At 53.0% G+C, this 21867-nt stretch overlaps 1 protein-coding gene across 15 annotated transcripts in view; it reads left to right on the top strand.

The window, feature by feature from the left end:
• Window positions 1-2: 2 nt before the first annotated feature.
• Window positions 3-21867, top strand: part of GRIN1 (glutamate ionotropic receptor NMDA type subunit 1) — a 29288-nt gene continuing 7423 nt past the window's right edge. For 4 of the 15 annotated variants that reach the window (XM_015878826.1, XM_015878824.1, XM_032448077.1 and 1 more), the window contains exons 1-19: window positions 134-391; window positions 2796-2930; window positions 6819-6995; window positions 10961-11023; window positions 11838-11938; window positions 12414-12535; window positions 12995-13169; window positions 13672-13816; window positions 13912-13995; window positions 14600-14735; window positions 15021-15148; window positions 15284-15448; window positions 15543-15661; window positions 15976-16088; window positions 16530-16678; window positions 17428-17585; window positions 17752-17913; window positions 18718-18827; window positions 19774-19919. In XM_015878826.1, the coding sequence (XP_015734312.1) occupies window positions 134-391; window positions 2796-2930; window positions 6819-6995; window positions 10961-11023; window positions 11838-11938; window positions 12414-12535; window positions 12995-13169; window positions 13672-13816; window positions 13912-13995; window positions 14600-14735; window positions 15021-15148; window positions 15284-15448; window positions 15543-15661; window positions 15976-16088; window positions 16530-16678; window positions 17428-17585; window positions 17752-17913; window positions 18718-18827; window positions 19774-19919 (2646 nt within the window). Of the gene's footprint in view, window positions 392-2795; window positions 2931-6818; window positions 6996-10960; window positions 11024-11837; window positions 11939-12413; window positions 12536-12994; window positions 13170-13671; window positions 13817-13911; window positions 13996-14599; window positions 14736-15020; window positions 15149-15283; window positions 15449-15542; window positions 15662-15975; window positions 16089-16529; window positions 16679-17427; window positions 17586-17751; window positions 17914-18717; window positions 18828-19773; window positions 19920-21033; window positions 21197-21228; window positions 21271-21431; window positions 21684-21867 lie in introns of those variants that run through there. The other 11 variants (XM_015878821.1, XM_015878819.1, XM_015878817.2 and 8 more) reach the window with 6 other exon arrangements.

The following is a 21867-nucleotide window of genomic DNA, read 5'->3' as shown; positions in this document are numbered from 1 at the left end:
AGCGGAGCGGAGCGGGAGGTTCAGCACCAAGGAGAGCTCCCGCTCCGAGCCGGGCCGCATGGAGCCGAGCTGCGGGTCCGGCTGAGCCGGGGGGCGGCGGGCGGGGGGCGGGGGGGCCCGTTGGGCTCCGTGGATGAGCGCCATGCGGCTGCTGCTGCTCGCTCTGCTCTTCTCATCCTCCTTCGCCCGCGCCGGCTGCGACCCCAAGATCGTCAATATCGGCGCGGTGCTGAGCACCAAGAAGCACGAGCAGATCTTCCGCGAGGCGGTGAACCAGGCCAACAAGCGGCACGGCACCTGGAAGCTGCAGCTCAACGCCACCTCGGTCACGCACAAACCCAACGCCATTCAGATGGCTCTCTCCGTCTGCGAGGACCTCATCTCCAGCCAGGTACCCCGGGACGGCGCCCCCACCGTCGGCGCCCCGCGCCCCGTCCCCGGAGGGGCTCCGAGCCGCCCCCGCCCCGCGATGCCCGCGCTGCCCGCTCCGGGGCTCGGGGAAGGCAAAGCCGCCCATCGGGGTCCTGCCCCGCCGCCTCGGGGCGCCGCTGCCCGCATTGCAGCCTTTATGTAAGCGAGCGGCGCTGCGGGCACGCACCCACTGCACGCGGGCACACGCGCGGCTACACGCACACACACCGTGGGTGTGCGAAGAGGTGGGTGCACGCGTGGGCATGAACACGCTGCGTGCGGACACGGGAGCACCACGCATGCACACCCACTGTGCTCTCCTGGAGCGCTGCAGGAGCGCCCGCGGGATGTGCTGTGTGCACACACGTCATGTGCATGAGTGCATCATGCAGACATGGGCACACAGTCACAATACTGCATATGAAGACAGCATGCAGCACTGCTTTGCACATGCTACGTATGCCACATCCGTGTGCACACTGCACCAGTGCACACGCACACTGCTCCAAGCATGCTCCACTGTGCCCTGCAAGCACACGCACACACAATACTGCATGCACACACCCATTGCAGGGCACACATCTGAATGGCTGCACAGCAGCTCACACACCCCCATCACCCACGCAGCATCACTGCTCCCCTAGTGCCACACATACATAGGACACACGGGCACATACCTGGAGCACACACACACACATACATACATACACACATGCACACACCACCATGCATGTGCTTTGACCCCACGTGGACTCCTGGCCCACCTTGTGCACACGCAGAAGGCGCTCGCAGAGCTGTGCATGGGTACACAACAAAGCGTGCAACACCTGAGCCATGGACACACACACACGCAGTCATGCTGGGTGCATGCATGCCCAGCATGCAGGCAGCAGTGAGGGAGCAGGGAGCTGGAGGTGGCAGCTGACTGGGATGCAGTTTCCTTAGCCGGGGGCGGGGATGGCTGGAGTCGTCCCCAGGGACACCATAGGCTGCTGGGGTTCTTGCAGCTTGGTTGGGTACCTTGCTGAGATTCATTTTGTAACCCAGCTGATGGATGCCCATGTCCAGGCCACCTCCAAGCCTTGTTCCCAGAGCAAACCCCATGGGCTGAGTGGATGTGGGGGCTGCTGCTCTGTTGCAATGCAGAGAGGGCTGCAGTGCTGGGGGTCAGGGTGCTGGGGTTGCTGTGCCATCCTGATGGCTGTAATCCTGTCTCCACAGAGCTGTGGGGCTCAGCTGTTCCCACCCCAGCCACTGGCACTGTGCCGGCCCCACAAAATGGCTCCTCTCGGTCAGCTGCTGTGCTGCTTGTGCAGCCTTTGCCTCCCGCCTCTCCATCTTCCCACTGCTACCCAATAACCATCCCCAAGTCACTTCCCAACCCTGCTGGCACAACCCCTCACACCCCTTGTGTCAGCTGAGCACCAAGCACCCCTTCCTGCCTCCCTGTACCCACACATGTTGCTCTCAGTAATGTCCCCCTTCTCCCACAGTAGGGGCTCCAAACCTCGTGCCATCCTGTCCTCAGCTATTCCTGCTCCTCATCATCCATCCAGCCCAGCAGCAGGGTGAGCCGCAGGTCTCAGTGCTGGGGCAGATGCTGAAAGGAGGGAAGAAGTGCTGTTATCTCCAGAGCATTGAAGTCCTTGTGCAGATTCACCCCTATCAGGAGACCTGCTGCCAGCAGAGGACACTCCTCAAACAAAGGGTCCCCCGGAGTTTACCCAGCTCCTTTCCACTCCATTTGACAGAAACCAGGATCCTACTGGATCCCAGCCCTCTCATCACAGCAGGATCTCACTGGCGTCCTCCTTCCCCACTTTGGTACAGCCCAGCACCCAGCACCCAGCACCCAGCACCCAGCACCCAGCACCCAGCACGCTTCTGTTCCTTGCCTGATCACTGCTCCCCATCCCCCCGTCACCCCCCCCGGCATTCCCATGTGCCCGGAGCCAGATGGCCTATGTGCACTATGGCTCAGTGTTCTTCCTCCAGCTCTGATTCCCAGCTGACCACTTTGTATGTAATAGCCCTCAGAGGGGAATTACAACCCAGTATTAAATGTGTGGTTAAAGAAATCGCATTACACAGTGCGACTGTAAGGGAGATGCTTCCCTTTAATCGGTAATCCATGGAAGTTATTCGTTTAGCCGAGCAGCTCGACGTGGCACTTCCATGAAGGTCCAGCCCTGGGCAGCCCCGTCTTCTCTAAGCACTGGGCTCACACCGCCCTCCCCCAGTGCAGTCGATGCTTTGTTGATGGTGATTTGAATGCTATTATTGTGCTAACTGGGGCTCTTTGACATTGCAGAAAAGGAAAATCACACTTGATGGCCGATGTGCTCCTGTGAAATAATGTTTGTGTCGTGTATCCTGTCCTGCAGGTCTATGCAATATTAGTTAGTCACCCTCCTGCTCCCAACGATCACCTAACACCAACACCCGTATCATACACAGCTGGCTTCTACAGGATCCCTGTCATTGGTCTGACAACACGCATGTCTATATATTCTGATAAGGTAACTGATGCATGTTTCTAGTCTGGTACTTCGTACGTGTGCTGTAAATCAAGAATGCCCATCAGGAGGGTTGATGACATTAAATGCTATCTGTGTGTCTGTCTGTCCATCCACCCTCTCCACTTCAAACTGCAGCTCCCTCCCTCTCTCACATCCCTGGAACATCCTTTTTCACAGCTGCCAGTGTTGACCTACATAGTGCAGGATGATTTCTGCAGCATTTCCCTGCCGGGCTGTCAGGCTCGCTGCTCTCCAGCCAAGCCAAGTGCTCGCACTCACTCCTGCCCCCATGGCTGGGGGTGCTCCCTGGGTGCAGGGCACCTGTGGAGGGGAAGAGGTTCATGTGACATTAATAGGGGAGCAAACAGAATTGGCTAACGTGTTATCCTGAGGCTGATGCCCCATTCCTGGGGGTGTTCAAAGCTGGGTTGGGTGGGCTTTGGACACCCTGTGCTACTGCTGGTGTCCCTACCTGTGGCAGGGGTTGGGACTGGATGAGCTTTACGGTCCCTTCCAACCCATCCATTCCATGAACATTCGAGATGGATTCAGATTCCAGTGTCTCAAACCATCCCCCTCAGCTGAGAGATCTCTGGCTTCATGCCTTCAGCTCCCAGCCCCACATCACAGAGATCAGCGAGAGCAAAAGCAGCAGGGCTGGGCAGCCCAGATACTGTCACAGCCCCGGTGTGGGGTTTGTTCAGGTGCATGAGCTCAGTGCATGACAGCAGGCCCGCTACAGAGCACGAGTCAGAGCACGAGTCAACAGCCTTTACTTGGGAAATGTGAATATTCACAAATGCAAATGTTCAGTGCAAAAATAGTCACTCCGCCCACATGCTAAATGAAGCTAAATTTCAGGAGAGGAGGAGCAGGGGCTTACAGAGAGACAAACCAGCAGGGCTGATGTGCAGGGCTTGATGAAACCATGGCAGGACAGCCAGCAATCCCTGACAACGATAAAGACAAGGGCTGGAGATGTGCACACCCTGTTGGGTTGTGGTGCTGCAGGAGGGGGACAGGGATGGGCTCAGTGGCAGACCAGGAGAGCAAAGGGCAAGGACAGGGAGAAGAGATGGGGCTGGTGCTGCTGCAGGATGGGGCTGGGTTTGATCATCAGTGCCAGCAAGAGAGATGCAGTGCAGGGAGTGGGGACCCACATGCTGCTGGTCCTGTTCGGTCTCAGCAGAGCCCTGATTACCATTTCCAGATGATGACTTTGAGCTGAATTTACCTCTCACCCTGAGATGGTGAGAGCTTCCCATGCCTCATCCATGTTTTCCTTTCTGCCTCAAAGCTGGAGGGGGGCCCACAGCAGTGATATGGAAATGCTCCCCACTGGATGGTGGGGCTCATGCAGGGCTGCAGCAGGCACATCTCACCTCTTGAGCCTGAGTGAACTCCCTGCAGAGCTGTGGTGCCAGTGGTAATGTGGGCACAGGGAAGGGCTGGGTGGAGAGAGGAACAAAGAGGTTGAATAATGGACCGGAGGCAGCATAAAAGTGTGAGAACAGGAGAGCAAAAGGGGAGGGCATGGGATGAAGTGGTACGCAGCTCTGCAGGATGGGCTCATGCAGCGCTGGGACACTCAGCTGCTTCCCTCTTGGCTTTGCAGTCATCAGCATGCTGATATTTTATTTTTTTAATTCAGGAAATTATAGCTTTCGGCTTCGTTTCTATGGAAACACACTTGTACCATCACTTTGTGTGCATGCCCCTGATTGGTTTTGAAGGCATCAGCCAATTTTAGCTAAATTTCACAGGGGTTTGAAGACTCAGAGTTAATTATGGTCCTCCCAAGGTTAAACTGTTGGAGAGGGGAGGCGTGTGCCTCACAAAACAGGTTTCCCGGAGCCTTTTGATGCCCTGAGCATCTCCAGTCAAGCATGGCACTCAGTCTTTCTGTGGAGATACCTGAGGGGAGCCAATATTCTTGCTCCCAATATTCAAAGAAGTGTTTGTTCCAGAAACGGGCTTGCAGCCAGCTCAGCAGCCTTTGTTTGGTCTCCTCGGTACATCTTATGAAACCATTCCCCATTCCTTCCCCAATGCTCCATATGGGCTGAGCACTGTGAATGGAGACCAAATGAACTCGTGCATCAGCCCCCACTGAACCACCTCCCTGCACACAACTGAGCTACTGCAGTTCTTTCAGCTTCCTCCCATACCGGCAGTGCCTCCGAGGGGTGGGCAGGCTGAGCAGAGCGGGCAGCACAGCAGCACAGGGCCCTTACACTGAGTCTTTTCAGTATCGGCTGATGGGTTTTGAGTAATTATTAGAAACTTTCTATGTTGGGAATTCTGTAGGTCTCCTTGAGATTTCCCATGCTTTGTGGCATGTTGCTGAGGGGTGCAGGCGATGATTCTCACTAGAGCATAATATTGATGCACTGATCCTGTAGGAAGAATTACAGCACCAGCCATGGGCAGGGAGCTGTGGTGAGACCTCAGGCAGAAAGATATGAAAGACAGGACTCCTACTCATGGACCTGTGCATGGTCCCTGTGTGATCACACCTGTAGTACTTAGTGGTCCCACAGCCTCATGTACAGACAAACCCACATCTCTGCAATCCCAGCTCTCTTCACACGGTCTCATGCCAACAAAGCCACCAGCACCAGCACAGTGCAGCTCCCAGCACATCCCCAGCCTTGTGACCAGCAGCACTCCCAGTGCACTTGGGTGGCTGGTTGAGGCACTAGAAAACAGCCACAGCTCTACCTGCTTCCCATAATTAGGGAATGTTTGCAGTGCTTTGGTGTTTTGCTGCTTACCAGTGCATTTCTTTTCTTTGGGTCAGCTGGTGGAGCAGCTCCAGTGTCCTTCATGTGTCCCTGCTCATGGAGACACGGCCAGAACAGGAGCTGTGCCTGTTATCTGTGTGCTGCTTGGTTTGACTGGGCTTTGTCCCTGTGCTGTGCATGGGGAAGAGGCAGTGGCTGCTCTGGCTGCTCCTTCTATGGAGATCTATGGTTGTACAACACCTTTTCCCTTCCAGACTGATCTGGATATCTGTGACCCATGCTGGGTGAGCAGCTCTGGACAAGATCCGGTTGGCGCTGGGGATCTTTTCAGCCCTTAAAAGCAAGCATTACTGTGCTATCCTTTCTGTCCTCTGCCTCCCTCCTGCACTGGGCTGCTCTGCTGAGCAGCGACCATGCTGAGTGTAAGCACTGCCATTTTCTAATAGCTGACTCCAGGGCCTTTTGGAGAAGCTGCATTTTTTGAAAGCTCTCTTCTAGCTACAGCTTTGGGTCCAATTGCTCCCCAAAGAGCTCTGAACTTAATTAAGCTGGAATCGCTATTGCTCAATCAGCCAACCATAATGATGTCTTTAACCAAATCAGATCGGTTCGCTGGGGCTGCAGTCCAGCGCTGCCTCCTCCTGCATGCTGCTGCAGAACAAGCTGACCTAGAAACAGCCCAACAGCACGTTATAAAACTGCTTCTCTGAGCTTTCCTCTGACAAACGGCCGCCGTATACCTGCATGTACCTGCAGCTGCTCCTTACCATGCTGTGAAGGCAAAGTTTTCCCTTTAGTGCCCACAGCTCTGTAATATTTTTGGATAAGCAAAAGGAGGGCTATATTTGCACTGAATGTTTCTGACAGTTTGTTCCTGGGTAGGTTGTTCTTCACCATGTGTTTGTGGGCAAAAAAGCAAAAAACCCACCCTCCCATGCAATGAACTGACCACAGAAAAGCACAAAATCGTAGCCAAGGTTTGATTCTCAGCTGAAAGAAATGAGTGCAGGAACCAGAGGATTACACAGAGCTTTGTCTCTTTGGCCTTGTGTTCCCAGCCCTGTTCATGCAAACCCGGACCTCGAGATGCACACGAGCAGCTGACCCACACCAGTCTATGTTTAGCTCTTGTTCTTCCTTGCAGAGCATCCACCTGTCCTTTTTGCGCACGGTCCCACCATACTCTCACCAGGCCAACGTCTGGTTTGAGATGATGAGAGTCTTCAACTGGAATCACGTCATTCTGATAGTCAGCGACGACCACGAAGGTCGTGCTGCACAAAAGAAGCTGGAGACCCTCTTGGAGGAGAGAGAGTCCAAGGTCAGTTCCTGAACATTGTCTTGTAACTTTGTTTAAGCAACAACAACAAAACTAGAAGTCTCGGGCTGTTGTATGTATGTAGATTTCTGTATGTAAAACACCCTTTCTTTCCATTGTAACATGGCTAACATGCTTAAAGCATCAACAGTGTCTGACTAGTACCTGACAGAACTTTGTACTTTATTCATTTCACTTGCTTTGCCATGGTCAAAATCTCCTACATGTAAATCGACTACAAAATGAAGGGAAGGATAACCTGGAGCTCTGCAAATGCCTCGCCCAAGAGTCCCACCTAAGGAGAGGATCATTCGCTCAGCTTAGGGAAGCACCTGCCCCACTTACAGCCCATCCAGCAGTGCCAAACCAACCCAGAAAGCAGCTTCTGAATTGGCAATCTGGAGCTCACCTTAGCTGTAGGAGGGGTGAGGGCGGCCAGCACGTTGATGTGCAGAGGTGTCACGCACCCTCTCTATAAAGCTGTTGGCTCTGAGGTGTTAGGATGGGGCCCGTTCCCATCTCCATTGAAGCACATGCTAAATGCTGCTTTCCTGACACCCCATATTGTCACCAGGGTGTGGATGAGGCTCACGGGAGCAGCTTTATGGAGGAGGTGTGTGGCACCTGCACCCAGGGCATGCGGGGAGCAGGGAGGAAGGCAGGGGAGGACCCCAAGCCTGCCAGAAATCTGGCAGTTATGGCCACAGAACTGAGTGATGGGACCAAGCAAGCATTCAAGTCGAGCAAGAAAGGAAAACACAGAGATCTGGTTGGCTGCAGTGGTTCAAAGGTGGCCACTCACCTGGACAGCAAGGAGCAGCCTGCCCTGAGGGGTGAAGTCCCAGCACATCATCTGGCTCAAAGCTGTGCTAGGTCCTTATTGGGTGGAGCCCACCTTCAGGAGCTGCAGGGCTGGCACCATTCCTTCCATCTCCCTCCTGGCTCTCAGGCAGGGACCCAGTCCACTCTTTTTCATTCCTGCCAGTGACTGCTGGGCATTGGGCAGTCAGATGCCAAGGAGATGTGGTTGTAGATGCATCTTGTGCTTGGAGCTGGTGTCTGAGTTGAGAGCAGCCACCTCTTGTCAAGCCACTAAAGGAACCACCAGTGCAGAGGTCCACGCTGAACAACAAGCTTTTCTTTTTGGCGCTTGACTCCAAGAAGTTTCACCCTTCCTGCAGCCTGAGGAATCACAGGGTACTGGTGTGCCACTGGGCATGGCGTCCTCCTGCCTCCAAAGGCATCTTTCTGTTGGGTCACAGCAGGACCACGCTCCTCCCCAACACCTCTTTCCCCAGCAGTGACCAAGAGATACCTGTTGAAGCATTCCTGTTGTAAGTCTGCTCACCCTTACCTTGCATCTTCTGCTTTCCACCTGCTGTTTTCCTGTGGCTTCCATGCATTGTTTTCTGCTCCCTCTGATGCCTGCACTCTCCTCACCCAGTTCTGTGCTTCCAGTCATGAGGTGAATTTCTTTTTTGCCTGACCATCAAACAGGAAAGCATTTGAGATCTTGGTTTGAAAGGCAGGGCAGACCTACCCTGCATCTGAATCTATGACATGTCTTGGTCAGCAGCCGTGGAGCTACTCCAGATATCCTGGCCATCCACCAGTCTGGGACTTGTGCTCTGTTTGTGGTCTGCCACAAACTCTCATTTCTCTTTCCCTTAAAGAACTTGCTGTGATCATCTGGCTGGCCTGGCTGCTCTGAAAGGTGGTAGCTATTCCCATCAGGGCGTTTCCTTCTTTCTCAGTCTCTTCTGCTGCCTCACTGCTATTCTTATCACTGACGTGCTCACTTCATGCTGTGAGGTGATGTCATAGGTCCCTCTTTAACCTCCTTGGACCCTGGGAGGAGTAGGCAGGAGAGCAGCTTTGACTTATTCAAGGTGTGTCACGGATCCAAAGGACCTGAGAGATCTGTGGGTCAGAGCTTTACCTGGATCCTACTATGACTTGTCTTGTGGAGTCAGTGTCAGGACATGGTGTTCCTCAGACATGGATTAACACCTCAAGCAGGACCTTGGAGCCCAGCACTGGCCAGCTCTGGTACTCTGCATGTGCTAAACTTGCCTGAGATGTCTGCAGAAACTTCCCTGGGGTCTGCTGCTTCATCCTTAGTGGTACAGCTCAGATACCTACTGACCTCCACCACTGCTTGGGTTCAGCTTGGGTACAAGAAGCTGTGAACATCTGTCTGTCCAGGTCAGAGATGGCAGATCCCTGGTGTGGCAGCTCCCTTCCTATGAGACTGTGGTGTTCATACAAGCAGTAATTTTAAGATGATGTTGGATAATGTGGAGATATTTTCATATAAATTAATTTTGATACTGTGGGTCCCTAAATAAATCATGGGCTGAGGAGCAGCTGTGAAACCACACCAGACACTGGAAAGAGACTCTGCAATTGCTGGTCGCTACATTAGAGATGGGGACAGGGGGGACAGAAGTGACCAGATGCCATTAGTTCCAATTGTGTTGGGCCCAAGACTCTGCTTCGCTTTGCTGACCAGCTCCAGTTGAGGTGCCAGCACACCCCAGGCACACGAACTCAGTCACACCTGGAGGCTGCAGAATGGATGACCAGGTTTCCAGACAAACTGATGGTGCTTGAAAGAAAACAGTCAGTGTCTCTCCCATGGATATTGTTCATGCTGTCCTGCTGCAGCCCTGCTCTCCTCAGAGGTATTACTCTTCCAAGTCTCACTGCACTCTGAGCACACTCAAAGAGGCACTTGCAGAAATTCCTACCATGAATGTCACATAGAATGAAGGTGGAGCTGGGCTTGGAACACATTTTTCCTCCTCAGATTACTTTCCTTGCAAGATTCCGACTTCTTAGAACAGTGAAAAGTATCCAAGGAGAGGAATGGAAAAATCACACAGCTGCACAGACAAGGAAAGCTGGCAAAGCTGAAGACTGGCCACAGATCTCAGGAAGAAGAGAGCTGTTTAGTGTGGAAAGCAAGATGCAGAAGCAGAGGATGGCTGCCTCAGGATCGACCTGGGAAATGGAACCCTGGCATTACAGGGGTGCAAAGGGTTGGGTTCCTGGCAGAAATCAGTTGCCATAAGATGCTGCAAAATAATGGAGATTGGAGTAGAGCTGTGTCCCATACGTGCAGGTCAGGGGTGCCCAGATGGGTGGGAAGGGGCCGAGAAGAAGGGGTCAGACTGTCCCACCAAAAGCTGCCAAGAGCTGTCCTGCAGTTTGCTCTCAGGTTGTCACCGACAGGACCACAAAGTGTTGCATGGGAACAGGTCCCCAATCCCCAGCACCTCCTGAGGCCACCCATGTGCTGCAAAGCCACCCGGTGCGCCCTGAGCACCAAGTAACAGCCACAGTGTCATCCCATGGTCACCATTGCTTCATATTGCCATGCTTTGAGCCAGCACAGGACCTAGCGAGCTTTTTTTCCTCTCTCTTTTGGATGGCAACTGAGCTCCAAAATGCTGCTCCCTCCTTGCAGGAGGTGAAGCTGAGCTCCTCACTTGCTGTGAACTGTCTTAGGGCAAACAGGATTGTAATGGTAATAGTAACGGTAGCAATGCTAATGCAATTGATTGTAACAGCTTGTATTTATCCAGCACTTTCCGTACACAACATTTTGTCCTTTACTTCCACAGTAACCCCATGGAATTCCCACCACTTAGGCCCTTAGAGATGCGTAGATTGTTTCTGAGCTTAAGATAAAAATTTCTTGCTGAAGAATCCCCCAGTCCCACAAGGGAAATGCGACCGCATCGCGACAGCTGTGACACTCAGGCTTGCTTTGCACCGTGACGCTCCCGCGAGAGCTGAGGCAATCTCTCCTGATAGTGGTTTTTGCGAGCTCCAGCGTTATAGAGACCCTTTAGCAAACAGTGGAGGAGGAGGTGGATGTTGGATTGCTTTACTACACGTCATTTTCAACTGTTTATAATATTCTTCTGTGTCTGCATATTTTCTCTGTGCACATTATTCATCAGAGTAAAAAAAGGAACTATGAAAACCTCGACCAACTTTCCTATGACAACAAGCGAGGACCCAAGGTATATATGCATGGAAATGCACGCCGCCCACCAACCTAACTAGCAAATGAAAAATAGCCACAGCCACCAGAAAAAATAAAAATTAAAAAAAAATAAAATAAAAAGAAAAAAAGAGAAAGAGAAAAAAGAAAAGAGAAAGAAAGAAAAAAGGTCCATGACTATGTCCATGTTTCTTGGTAGCACGTTTTTATGTTGAGATAGTTTGGTTTGGACTTGAGAATGGAAACCCAGCCAGCTGACCCTGGAAGGATTTCTTTTTGAGACATGCATGTGAACCAGTAATTAACTTGCAAGTATTTTTGTTTTTTTTTCTTTGGAAAGTTGAACCAACCCCCTTTTCCTCCCCAAAGGAAACGGTTCCTTGGTGTAAGTCGTCCACTTTTACTCCCAAAGGTTAACCCTGTGCAATGTTTTTTTTTTTTCATTTCCCATGTTTTTGAAAAACAACACTCGTTTGAGTTTTCAATTGCATTTCAAAGCCTTTTTCTCTTTCCTGTACAATGCACGCCTCTTTTTGGGTCTTGATTGACTTCAGTTTGCATGCACAGTGCAAAAAAAAAAAAAAAAAAGCAAAAAAAAAAAGCAAAAAAAAAAACCGAAACCAAAACCTTAAAAGAGAAAGGAAGGAAGGAAAGAAAGAAAAGAAAGAAAAGAAAAGCAAAGAAAATAAGAAAAAAACCTAGCTGTAACCAACCTTATTTAGCAGACTTTTGTGCAGTTTAATGAATTTTCTTGACCCTTTTCTAGATAGCATGGCTCTCACAAGCAGTCTGCAGTGTCCCGCACTAACCAGCTTTGCTCACACTAATCACAGGCTGAGAAAGTGCTGCAGTTTGACCCCGGGACCAAAAATGTGACATCGCTGCTGCTGGAGGCGAAAGAGCTGGAGGCTCGTGTCATCATCCTCTCCGCCAGGTAAGGACTGCGGGGCCTCACACCTCCAGTTTCCTTCTGCTCTGCCCAGCACTGGAGTCCACGCAGATTTGGGACACATTGCCATTTCTAGGGAGCATGGGAGAAAATCCACATAACGTCCCACATCCCAGGGAGATGCTGCGTATCGCAGTCGTGGTTATGGTAGAGGTGGCTGAATGTCAGTGAGGTGTTATCAGTGATGTATCCTGAGCCCCGTGCAAAGGAATGGTGTCTTATTGCCTCATTCTTATAGGTGGTGAGTGACAGGGAATGGGCTGGATTTGATGGATGCTGAGGGATTAGAGGAAGCTGGGATAAAACCTTCACAGTGCATCCTGGAGTCACCCATTGAACAGGAGAACCAACTGTCAGAGGGGCTCATAGGGGTGTCCAGGGTTCCCAGGGGTGCAAGGCAGGATGAAGGGGTCCATCTGGCACCTGGAGCCACATTGCCATTCCCTTCTTCTCATTGCAGTGAGGATGATGCGGCAACGGTGTACAGATCAGCAGCCATGCTCAATATGACGGGCTCCGGCTACGTGTGGCTGGTGGGGGAACGGGAGATTTCGGGCAATGCCCTGCGCTATGCCCCTGATGGTAGGCACCCACCAGAGGCACCCACCCTGCTGCTGGATGGAAGCTTGTCTGGGGCTGGGGCAAGTGGTCCAGGAGCACACCATGCCACGGTGGTCCCAAGCATGTGTTGAATCCCACTGTGCTCTCCTGGATCTGCATGGGGTGGCAGCAGCCTAAGAGCTCTGGCCATGCTGCCATGCTCCAAACCCAGCTGTCCAGGGCTTTGAGGCTGATTGTCACATGAGGAAATGCTTGGGCAATGAGATGGGGATGGAGCACTGATGTCAGTGGCTTACACTGCTACCCCATCACCCTTTGGCAGGCAGAAAGATGCCAGCCCAGCACTGAAGCTCGTGCAACTCCCCCAATGTCTCTTAAAGGTCCCCAGTCCCATGACTGTGCACTCACTTGCCCCAAACCCTACATGTGGGAACCACACCAGAGGCCAGTGGGGCTGATCCGTTCCTCTGCTCATTACAGGAGTCATCGGCTTACAGCTCATCAATGGGAAAAATGAGTCAGCCCACATAAGCGATGCTGTGGCGGTGGTGGCCCAGGCTGTGCACGACTTGTTTGAGAAGGAGAACATCACCGACCCACCACGGGGCTGTGTGGGCAACACCAACATCTGGAAGACGGGGCCCCTTTTCAAGAGGTAACTGAGGAAGTGTGGATGCCATTTTCCCAAGGGGAAGGGGCTTGAAAAGATGGGAGCACCGGCTCATACGCAGGCCATTGGTTTGACCATTAGTGTCTGGCACAAGTTCAGTCCATGCCATCCCAGGGGCATCTCCTTGGCAATGCTTGGACAATTGGGATCAGCTAGGGGTGATGAACAGGAAAAGAGACACGGGGCCACAGAACAGTGGGGGGGCACAAGGCCACTGAGCAGGTTGTTCTCTGCTGTAACAAATCCTGGAGCCATGTTTTTGGCAGCAGATCAGGGCACGTAGAGCAGGATTGGAGCATACATGTTGCACTCTGCAGCATGCAGCCTGGCATGGAGCTATGAATGGGTCATAGGTATCAAAGATAATATAAGGTAATGGGCATATGAAAATCTCAGGCAATTGAGAGAAAGACTTCTGATCCCTTCTTAGTTATCCCAATAGCCACAGCAGGTGTTTTAGGTTGGCCCACTGTGTTTCTCGTTGTAGGGTGTTAATGTCCTCCAAGTACTCGGAGGGTGTCACCGGACGGGTAGAATTCAATGAGGACGGGGACAGGAAGTTTGCCAATTACAGCATCATGAACCTGCAGAACCGCAAACTGGTCCAGGTTGGGATTTACAATGGTAGCAATGTACGTACAGGCCTGGACAGGAAGGTGGGTTGAGGTGTGCTGGTGTGTCTACCCATGGCCTCACGTCTATCTCCTTCCTCTGGCACTGATCGCAGGTCTTGACCAACGACCGGAAGATAATCTGGCCAGGGGGAGAGACTGAGAAACCACAAGGCTATCAGATGTCAACCAAACTGAAGGTAACAACAAATGGCAGCAGGTGCTGTGACTTCATCCACATCCTGCTGCTGCCCCTGCAGCTGCCAGAACCTTCCATTCCAGAGAGCCCATAGCAGAGACACTTAGCAAAGTGCTAGGGAGTGCTCAGAGCAGAGCGCGGCTTCCTTCAGGAGCCCAACTATAAGCATGGCACCCTCTGGTTTAGAAGGAGACAGCTGGAAATGGGATATGAGAGAGAGAGACAGAGTGGAGGGAGAAGGTGTTTGCTGTTCCTCAGAGCATGGGAGTCAGAGGGCACTTGGCACAGGTTTGCAGCGCATACAGCCAACGCAAGGCTCAGGTCTGGAACTCTCTGCTGCTGAAGACAGGAGATCAGAAGGAAATAGGTTCATAAGGTGACTACATGAGCTAACAAAGAGTAGGTGGGCTGGCTTGTCTGATCCTCATCTTGGATTGAAGACAAATGAATGTCTCCCCATGCCAAAGTCAGATCCTGCTGCAGGACTGCATGGTCCATGGAGATGGCACTGTGGCATTGTGCCCATGTCTGCATGGAGAGGACAGCCCCACCACTCCCCATCCAGGTGGGGACAGCTCTGGAAGGTGCTTGTGCTTTCCCCACAGATCGTAACAATTCACCAAGAGCCCTTTGTGTATGTGAAGCCCACGCAAGCAGATGGGACGTGCAGGGAGGAATTCACCATCAATGGTGACCCTGTCAAAAAGGTCTTTTGCACAGGGCCCAACGAGACCATCCCAGGTAACTCCATCTGGCTGTGAGCACTGCATCATCCCCAGCCCACACAGCACATTTGTGACCCCAGCAAATGACTTTCCTTCTGCCTCATTTCTGTGTGGGCTGCTTTGAGGGATTGCACCCATGTTGCTGCCTCCTGACACGCTCCCATTCCCTTTGCCTCAATATGGTTTGAAACTAAAGCCACACAGGTGGCTGCTTTCCCTGGGGAGAACCATGGGTCCTGCAGGAGGTCCCTGGCAGAGGGCTGCCTCCATTTGTCCCCCCCCTATTTTCTCTTGCCTACAGGCCGGCCCACCGTGGCACTGTGTTGCTATGGCTTCTGCATCGACCTGCTCATCCGCCTGGCTGGTGTGATGAATTTCACCTACGAGGTTCACCTGGTGGCTGATGGTAAATTTGGTACCCAAGAGCGGGTGAGTGTCGGCAGTTGGGGTATCACTTTTTTCACATTGTGAGTCAAAGCTTGGCCAAGCCATTCTCCAGAGCAGAGCTGGCCAGTGGGAACGGGCAATGGGGCAGGAGCTGATCCTGCACTGGCTGTCTGGCAGGTAAACAACAGCAACAAGAAGGAGTGGAATGGGATGATGGGGGAGTTGCTGAGTGGCCAGGCTGATATGATTGTGGCTCCCCTCACCATCAACAATGAGCGGGCACAGTACATCGAGTTCTCCAAGCCCTTCAAGTACCAGGGTCTCACCATCCTTGTGAAGAAGGTATTATGGGCTGAGCTGCTTGTAGGAGGGGTGGGGTGGGCAGGGTGCAGTTTTGGTGGGTGCCAGCTCTTCTCACCTCTCTCCTTTGTGCTAGGAAATTCCCCGCAGCACCCTGGACTCGTTCATGCAGCCCTTCCAGAGTACACTGTGGCTTCTGGTGGGGCTGTCTGTGCATGTGGTGGCAGTGATGCTATACCTTCTAGATCGATTCAGGTGAGTGCTCTGTGGGTCACCCAGGGGCTGCAGATGAAGGGGAGGTGTCACACAGATGTTCTTTGCAGACAAATGTGATGGGAAAAGCACCAGCATGAGGTAGATATGATTGCAGGCTAGCAGAGGGGACATGAAAGGCTGTGTGAGGGACATATGGGCTGTGCAGCCAGGCAGGGGTGAAGAGCAGTGTGGAATACAAGTGTGATCTCCAGGGTTCAGTGCTGTAAGGCTGCATCAGAGTGCTTAGGGCATGGCAGAAAGCCTAGAGAAGCAGGATAAGGGGCATCAGAAGAGCTCTTGCTCTTGTTTTCCAGCCCATTTGGACGGTTCAAAGTGAACAGCGAGGAGGAGGAGGAAGATGCCCTGACACTCTCCTCAGCCATGTGGTTCTCCTGGGGAGTCCTGCTGAACTCCGGCATTGGAGAAGGTGTGTTGCAGCAGGCAGCAGTGCTGCTGTGTCCTGAACACTGTCATGGACCCACAGGGTCCCAAGAGGGGTCTGTGCCCCTTTCCACATGCTCTTATCTTTGCCGTGGGTCACCAGTGGAGAATGGTACAGATCTTGTCCCTTGAGACTTCCTTGGAGGGGTACTGGGGGTAGCACACTCATGGCACAGCTGCTGCAGACCATCCTGCCCACCTTCACTGTCAGTCATGGGCTCTCTTTCCGGGTGTTATTCATTCAGCAGGGTTCAGAGCATCATGCACAGCAGCTGTGCTTTTCTTTGTAACACAAAAGCTCTTCACACAGCTTCACACAGATAGGGCACATCTGAAGATGCTATTCATCTTGTGGGAGGTGGTCACGGCTTTGGTAACCAAGTCAAGCCCTTGTTGTTCCAGTCTGAGCTCTCCTCTCTCCTTCCAGGTGCTCCCCGGAGTTTCTCTGCTCGTATTCTGGGCATGGTGTGGGCTGGCTTCGCTATGATCATTGTGGCTTCTTACACTGCCAACCTGGCTGCCTTCCTGGTGTTGGACCGTCCTGAGGAGAGAATTACAGGCATCAACGACCCCCGGGTAATGATCCCTTGCTTCATTTCCCTTTCCCTGCCCAGCTCCAGGCAGAGATGCAGATGCCTCCTGTGGGTACCTCCTGGCTTGGTGGCTGATAGCAATTAGAGCCCTATTTAATGTGGGTCTGTGCTTGGGTCTGAGCCCTTGTGCTGAGTGGGGATAGGAATACACAGGCAGGAATCAGCAGAGAAAAAGCTTGTCCAGAAACAGTACAAGGCCAGCCAAACTGCTGCCAGTTCCTGGAGAGCCTGCACTAACCAACGAGGAAACGATTCATTATGGATGAGTTATAGCTAATGAAATTGTCCCTGCGGTGCAGTCAATACTCTCAGCAGATACAGGCATGACTCAAACCCATTTCCTGCTCTGGCAAGGACACAGCCACAGCCTATCAATTCGAGCAGCCAGGATTGCACCCCACAGCAGTGCCAACCCACTGCATCCCACACCCCACAGCATCCTCTGTCCTCAGCATCATCAGTCCCATTTCAGAGGGGGGGTTCCTGCATCCTCAGTGCCACGAGTCCCTGTCACAGGGCTATCTGTCTATCACTGTGGCCCCAGAGCACCCCCTGTCCCATCCCAAGCTCTGCAGCATCCACTGCCCTATGGCATCTGCAGCTCCACTGAGGAGATTGAGATCTTCCCAGGGAAACAGATTACTGAATGGGCTGCGTAAAACACACCTTTGGGGTGAGCCTGTTTGGTTGATGAAGGACAAAAGAAATAGGAGACCTGTTATTGTCTTTCAGCTGCGCAACCCCTCCGATAAGTTCATTTATGCCACGGTGAAGCAGAGCTCGGTGGACATCTACTTCCGACGGCAGGTGGAGCTGAGCACCATGTACCGGCACATGGAGAAACACAACTATGAGAGCGCAGCCGAAGCCATCCAGGCTGTGAGAGACAAGTGAGTGACACCTGCACTTTGCTGGGCTGGGCCTGGGGGGAGCAAGCAGGATGCTGACCCCCATGTGTAGGGCTTCACTTAGAGCTGGTAGCCCCCTTGCTGCTCCTGCAGTGACTGCAGACAAGCTGGGCTGCCCACCCTAATGCTTGTCCTCTTTGGTGTTCAGTAAGCTCCACGCCTTCATCTGGGACTCAGCAGTGCTGGAGTTTGAAGCCTCACAGAAGTGTGACCTGGTGACGACAGGGGAACTTTTCTTCCGCTCCGGCTTCGGGATCGGGATGCGCAAGGACAGCCCATGGAAGCAGAATGTCTCGCTGGCCATCCTCAAGTCCGTACACAGCTCTCAGCCCTCACGCTGCATGTGCTAGCATGCAAGTAGCCCTGTGCCAGGCACTGCTGCCCACCCATGGGGGATATTTCTCCCCACATCCCCCAGCTTCATCTTCCCAGGGCTGCTCTTTCTGCTCTGGTCCTGCTAGGCAGAGATGCTGCAGGTCCCCTCTGGAATTCAGCTAAAGCTCTACTGTCAGCATTAGCCTGCAGCACAGTGTACCACAAGGCACCTGGTCTCGTGGATAAAAAGGGATTTCTATGTGTTAGTTTAGAAATGTCACATTCAATGAATAGAGGGGAGTGTGGTGATGGAGATGGGAACCAGAGAGTGAAAGGAGGGGAAGATGTAAGGTGCTGTTCAGGATGTGTAGGTGAAACTACCTACAGGACTGGGGTAACATAAGAAGCCCTGAGAGCCCACCTATAGGGGAGCCATGCTGAAGGATGGCAACAAGACAAGTGGAACAGGGCCGTGAAGCCTGGAAAGGCACAGGAGGCAGGAGCATCATGGTGGGATGTGGGCTCCATCCTGTCTCCATCCCAGTGCTGTGCCGTGGGGCTGCTCCAGCCCTCACAGGGGGGATCTTGCTGGGATCCAGCCTCACAGAAGGGACCCATCCCCTTGCACAAGATCCATATGTGCACACACAAGCACACACTCTGTGCACACATATCCATAAGCTTGCCAGCAGGCTGCAATTATGCACAAGGTCCTAGTGCAGAGGGTATGCGTCCCGGTTTGTATCCCAGCCACTTGCACCAGGTCTCCTGTGACTGTCCCATCTCCTTGTGCTTCCAGGTCCCACGAGAACGGCTTCATGGAGGATTTGGACAAGACTTGGGTGAGGTATCAGGAGTGTGATTCCCGTAGCAATGCCCCAGCAACACTCACCTTTGAAAATATGGCAGGTTTGTTCTGCAAACCTCTTTCTTCCTCTTCGCTGGGTAGCCTGCTTTCAGTCAAGACATTCTCCTCTCCTGAGCTCTCCTCCTGGGCCAAAGCTCTGCTTCTTCTGGGTTTGTGCTTTCCTAGCGCTGGGAGGCTGCTGTGGTGGGCTCCCATCCCACCTCATCCAAAACAGCTCTGCAAAGCTTCCTCTACCTGCCCTGGGCAGCCTCCTCAACCCAGTGGCCGCTGTGACTGTCCTTTCCCTTCCCTCCCCTCCTTGCAGTCTGGCTGAGCTGCAGCTGCTGGGGTGCAGTGGGTGCAGAGGGAGGGGAGAAGCACTTGGGATGGGGTGAGAAGGGAGTTGTCTGCAGTGGGACCACCCCAAGGAGATGCTGGGGCAGAGGGCTGGTGTGATGGTTGATGCCATGTTTTCCTCTCCTTGTGCCTGCTTGGTACCCCCCAGGTGGGCTCTCTTCCCCCTGCGAGGGGTGAAGATTAGGAGTGTCCCATTGGGTACCACTAAGGGTGGGATGGAACACTTTATTCTACTCCTTGGGTCTCAGTGTATTATCCCCCTTGTCATTTCCAATTATCCCTGTCCTGTCTCAGCAAGCTGAGGGCCACTCAGTGCATGCTTTGCTTCACAACACACCAAGCAGCAGCACCAGAGCTGGGATTTTCTGCTGCAAACAGCCTTGGGAACAGGATCTGCCCCAGTCCACATCCCCAGCAACACACACCCACCCTGAGCATTGCCACAGCAGCGCTGGTGTTTGACTGCAAGGAGCCCCTGCAGACACCCCACACCCGCCACCCCATGCCCATATCCATGGGTGCCCCTCTGGGACTTGGGGGGGTGGGAAGGCTGGGGCTGGTAAATGCCACTTGTGCTGAGTGAGATGCAGAGAAAATGAAGTGTCATGGTGTGATTCCCACTGCCCCCTGTAACTTTCCTGCTTATTTCAGGTGTGTTTATGCTGGTGGCTGGAGGTATTGTTGCCGGGATATTTTTAATATTCATAGAAATAGCTTACAAAAGGCATAAGGACGCGCGGAGGAAGCAGATGCAGCTGGCGTTTGCGGCCGTTAATGTGTGGAGGAAAAACCTGCAGGTAGGACAAACCGTTTTTAGAGCAAATCTCCAACAGGTGCGTCTTCCATTCCTTCACCAAATCCGTGAATGCAGAGCTGTGGATTAGCATGGGGTCCCCTGTCCCACCCCCAGTAACTCTCCTGGGTGTTACTGGGCTGCTTGTCCCCAGGGCCACATATGGCCAATGCCACCTCCCTGGGAGGTGTTGTACCCAGCTCTGTCCAGGACAGAGACCTGGTCCAGATGCCATGGTTTGCCCTTGGCAGTGCTGGGGACAGAGACCTTGCTCTGCTGGGGACCATATGTCAGAGCTGCATCTGTGGCAGCTCCTCATGAAGAATCTCTGATATGTTCCAGCCACGCTCACCAGCAGAGAAAGGAAGGGTTCACCTGCAGCTGCCAAGCATCCCTTCCCTGCAGTCCTGAGCATCCCTTCCCCATGGTCCCGAGCATCCCTGCCCCAAAGCCCTCTAGCATCCCTGCCCTGGGTCCCTGAGCATCTCATCCCCGTGGTCCCATGCTGCCCATCCCTGCAGTCTCATGCTGCCCATGTGCAGAAATGCTCCAGGAATGGAGATTTCCATCATCCCCTCCTCCCTCCCCTGCACTGGGGCTGTGGTACCCCTGCCGCATCCAAAGTGATTCCAAAAGAGAGGCAGTGCATGCTCTTATCACTGGGGACAAGGACATCTGCCCCCAGAATCTCCCATCCCTGTAGCACCCCAGGTGAGAGGAGCCCAGGGGCAGCCATGTGCCTGCTGCTGGCACTGAGCCCCGGGCACGTCCCCGAGCCTCCACTGCTCTCACCACCAGGACCACCTGGCTGCTCTCTCTCTGTGAACCCTCTGGGCTGTGCCCCGCTTTGGGGGAGCAAGTCTGCATTTAGAGCACCAGGCATCCTTTGGGTGGTAAAAGGCACACAGCCCCCAATAATGGGTGCCCCACAGAGCAGCAGGGGATGCTCAGGAACGTCATCTTCCCAAAGGCAGCAAGGGGAGCACAAGGCTGGGCTGCTACATCCTGAGAACTCACCGGGTTCAGTTCACTGATACGAGTTTCGGAAGAGCCGTTTCTTTTTTTATTATTATTTATTCTTCTTCTTATTTTTTTTTTCCTTTGCTTCCAAAAAGCAGCAGCAGCGACGGGGTTAAGGCTGCTGGGACAGAGCACACTAGTTGAACTGCCATTTTTCACTTGCCAACCTTCTAGAAAATACTGCACTGGGTCCTTGGGCAGAGTCTGTGGGACTGTGAGCAAAGCATGCTGCCCTGTGGGGATAAACAGCCTCATGGTAAAGAGCCGTTTGACATTGTAAGACTTTTCCACAGGAGGAAACGTCAGAGCACTAGTATCTGGTACATTGCTAGAAGGTAGGCAAGTGGAAAGATTTATTTGTTAAAACAAACAAACAAAAATAATGGTTTTGGGGATCACAGTTTTGCCATGGCTATTTCCTAAGATGCCATGGAAGAAAAAGACATTTCATTCCATTCATCTTGCTTTCCTTTCCGTTTGTGCATGTCCGCAAAAGAGAGAACTGAGAAGGAGGAGCAAATGTATCCCCGAGCATGCTCTACGCACCAGCGGGATACATTTTGGTTACCCCCGTGCGGTAGCAGAGCCAGACCTGGTCACTCCGTCCCCCGTCGGCAAGGTCACACTCATTGGCACGAAAGCAATTGGGGAGGAATCGTTGTCAGCGCCCGCCGCCGAGCGCGGCCGGTCCCCACGGCTGGCTGCCCCCGCACCGTGGCGGCTGGTGCTCCCAGCCTGCGCCAACCAGGTCCGACTCGCTAACTCCAATGGCTACATTTTTCAGTTCTGTTTCTCTTTGAGTTCATCCTGACCCTGATGACATCATAGCGCTAATATGCTTTGCTTCCTCCCTTTCTTTTCCTTTTCTTCTTTTTGCTTTTGGGTTTTTGTTTTTTTTCTTTTCTTTTTCTTCCAGTTTCCTTTTATGTATT

The sequence above is a fragment of the Coturnix japonica genome, chromosome 17 (assembly GCF_001577835.2).
Source record: "Coturnix japonica isolate 7356 chromosome 17, Coturnix japonica 2.1, whole genome shotgun sequence".
In the NCBI taxonomy this organism is placed as follows: Eukaryota; Metazoa; Chordata; class Aves; order Galliformes; family Phasianidae; genus Coturnix; species Coturnix japonica.
Note: the sequence above shows the minus strand (reverse complement) of the source record. Positions and strands in the feature narration are given on the sequence as shown.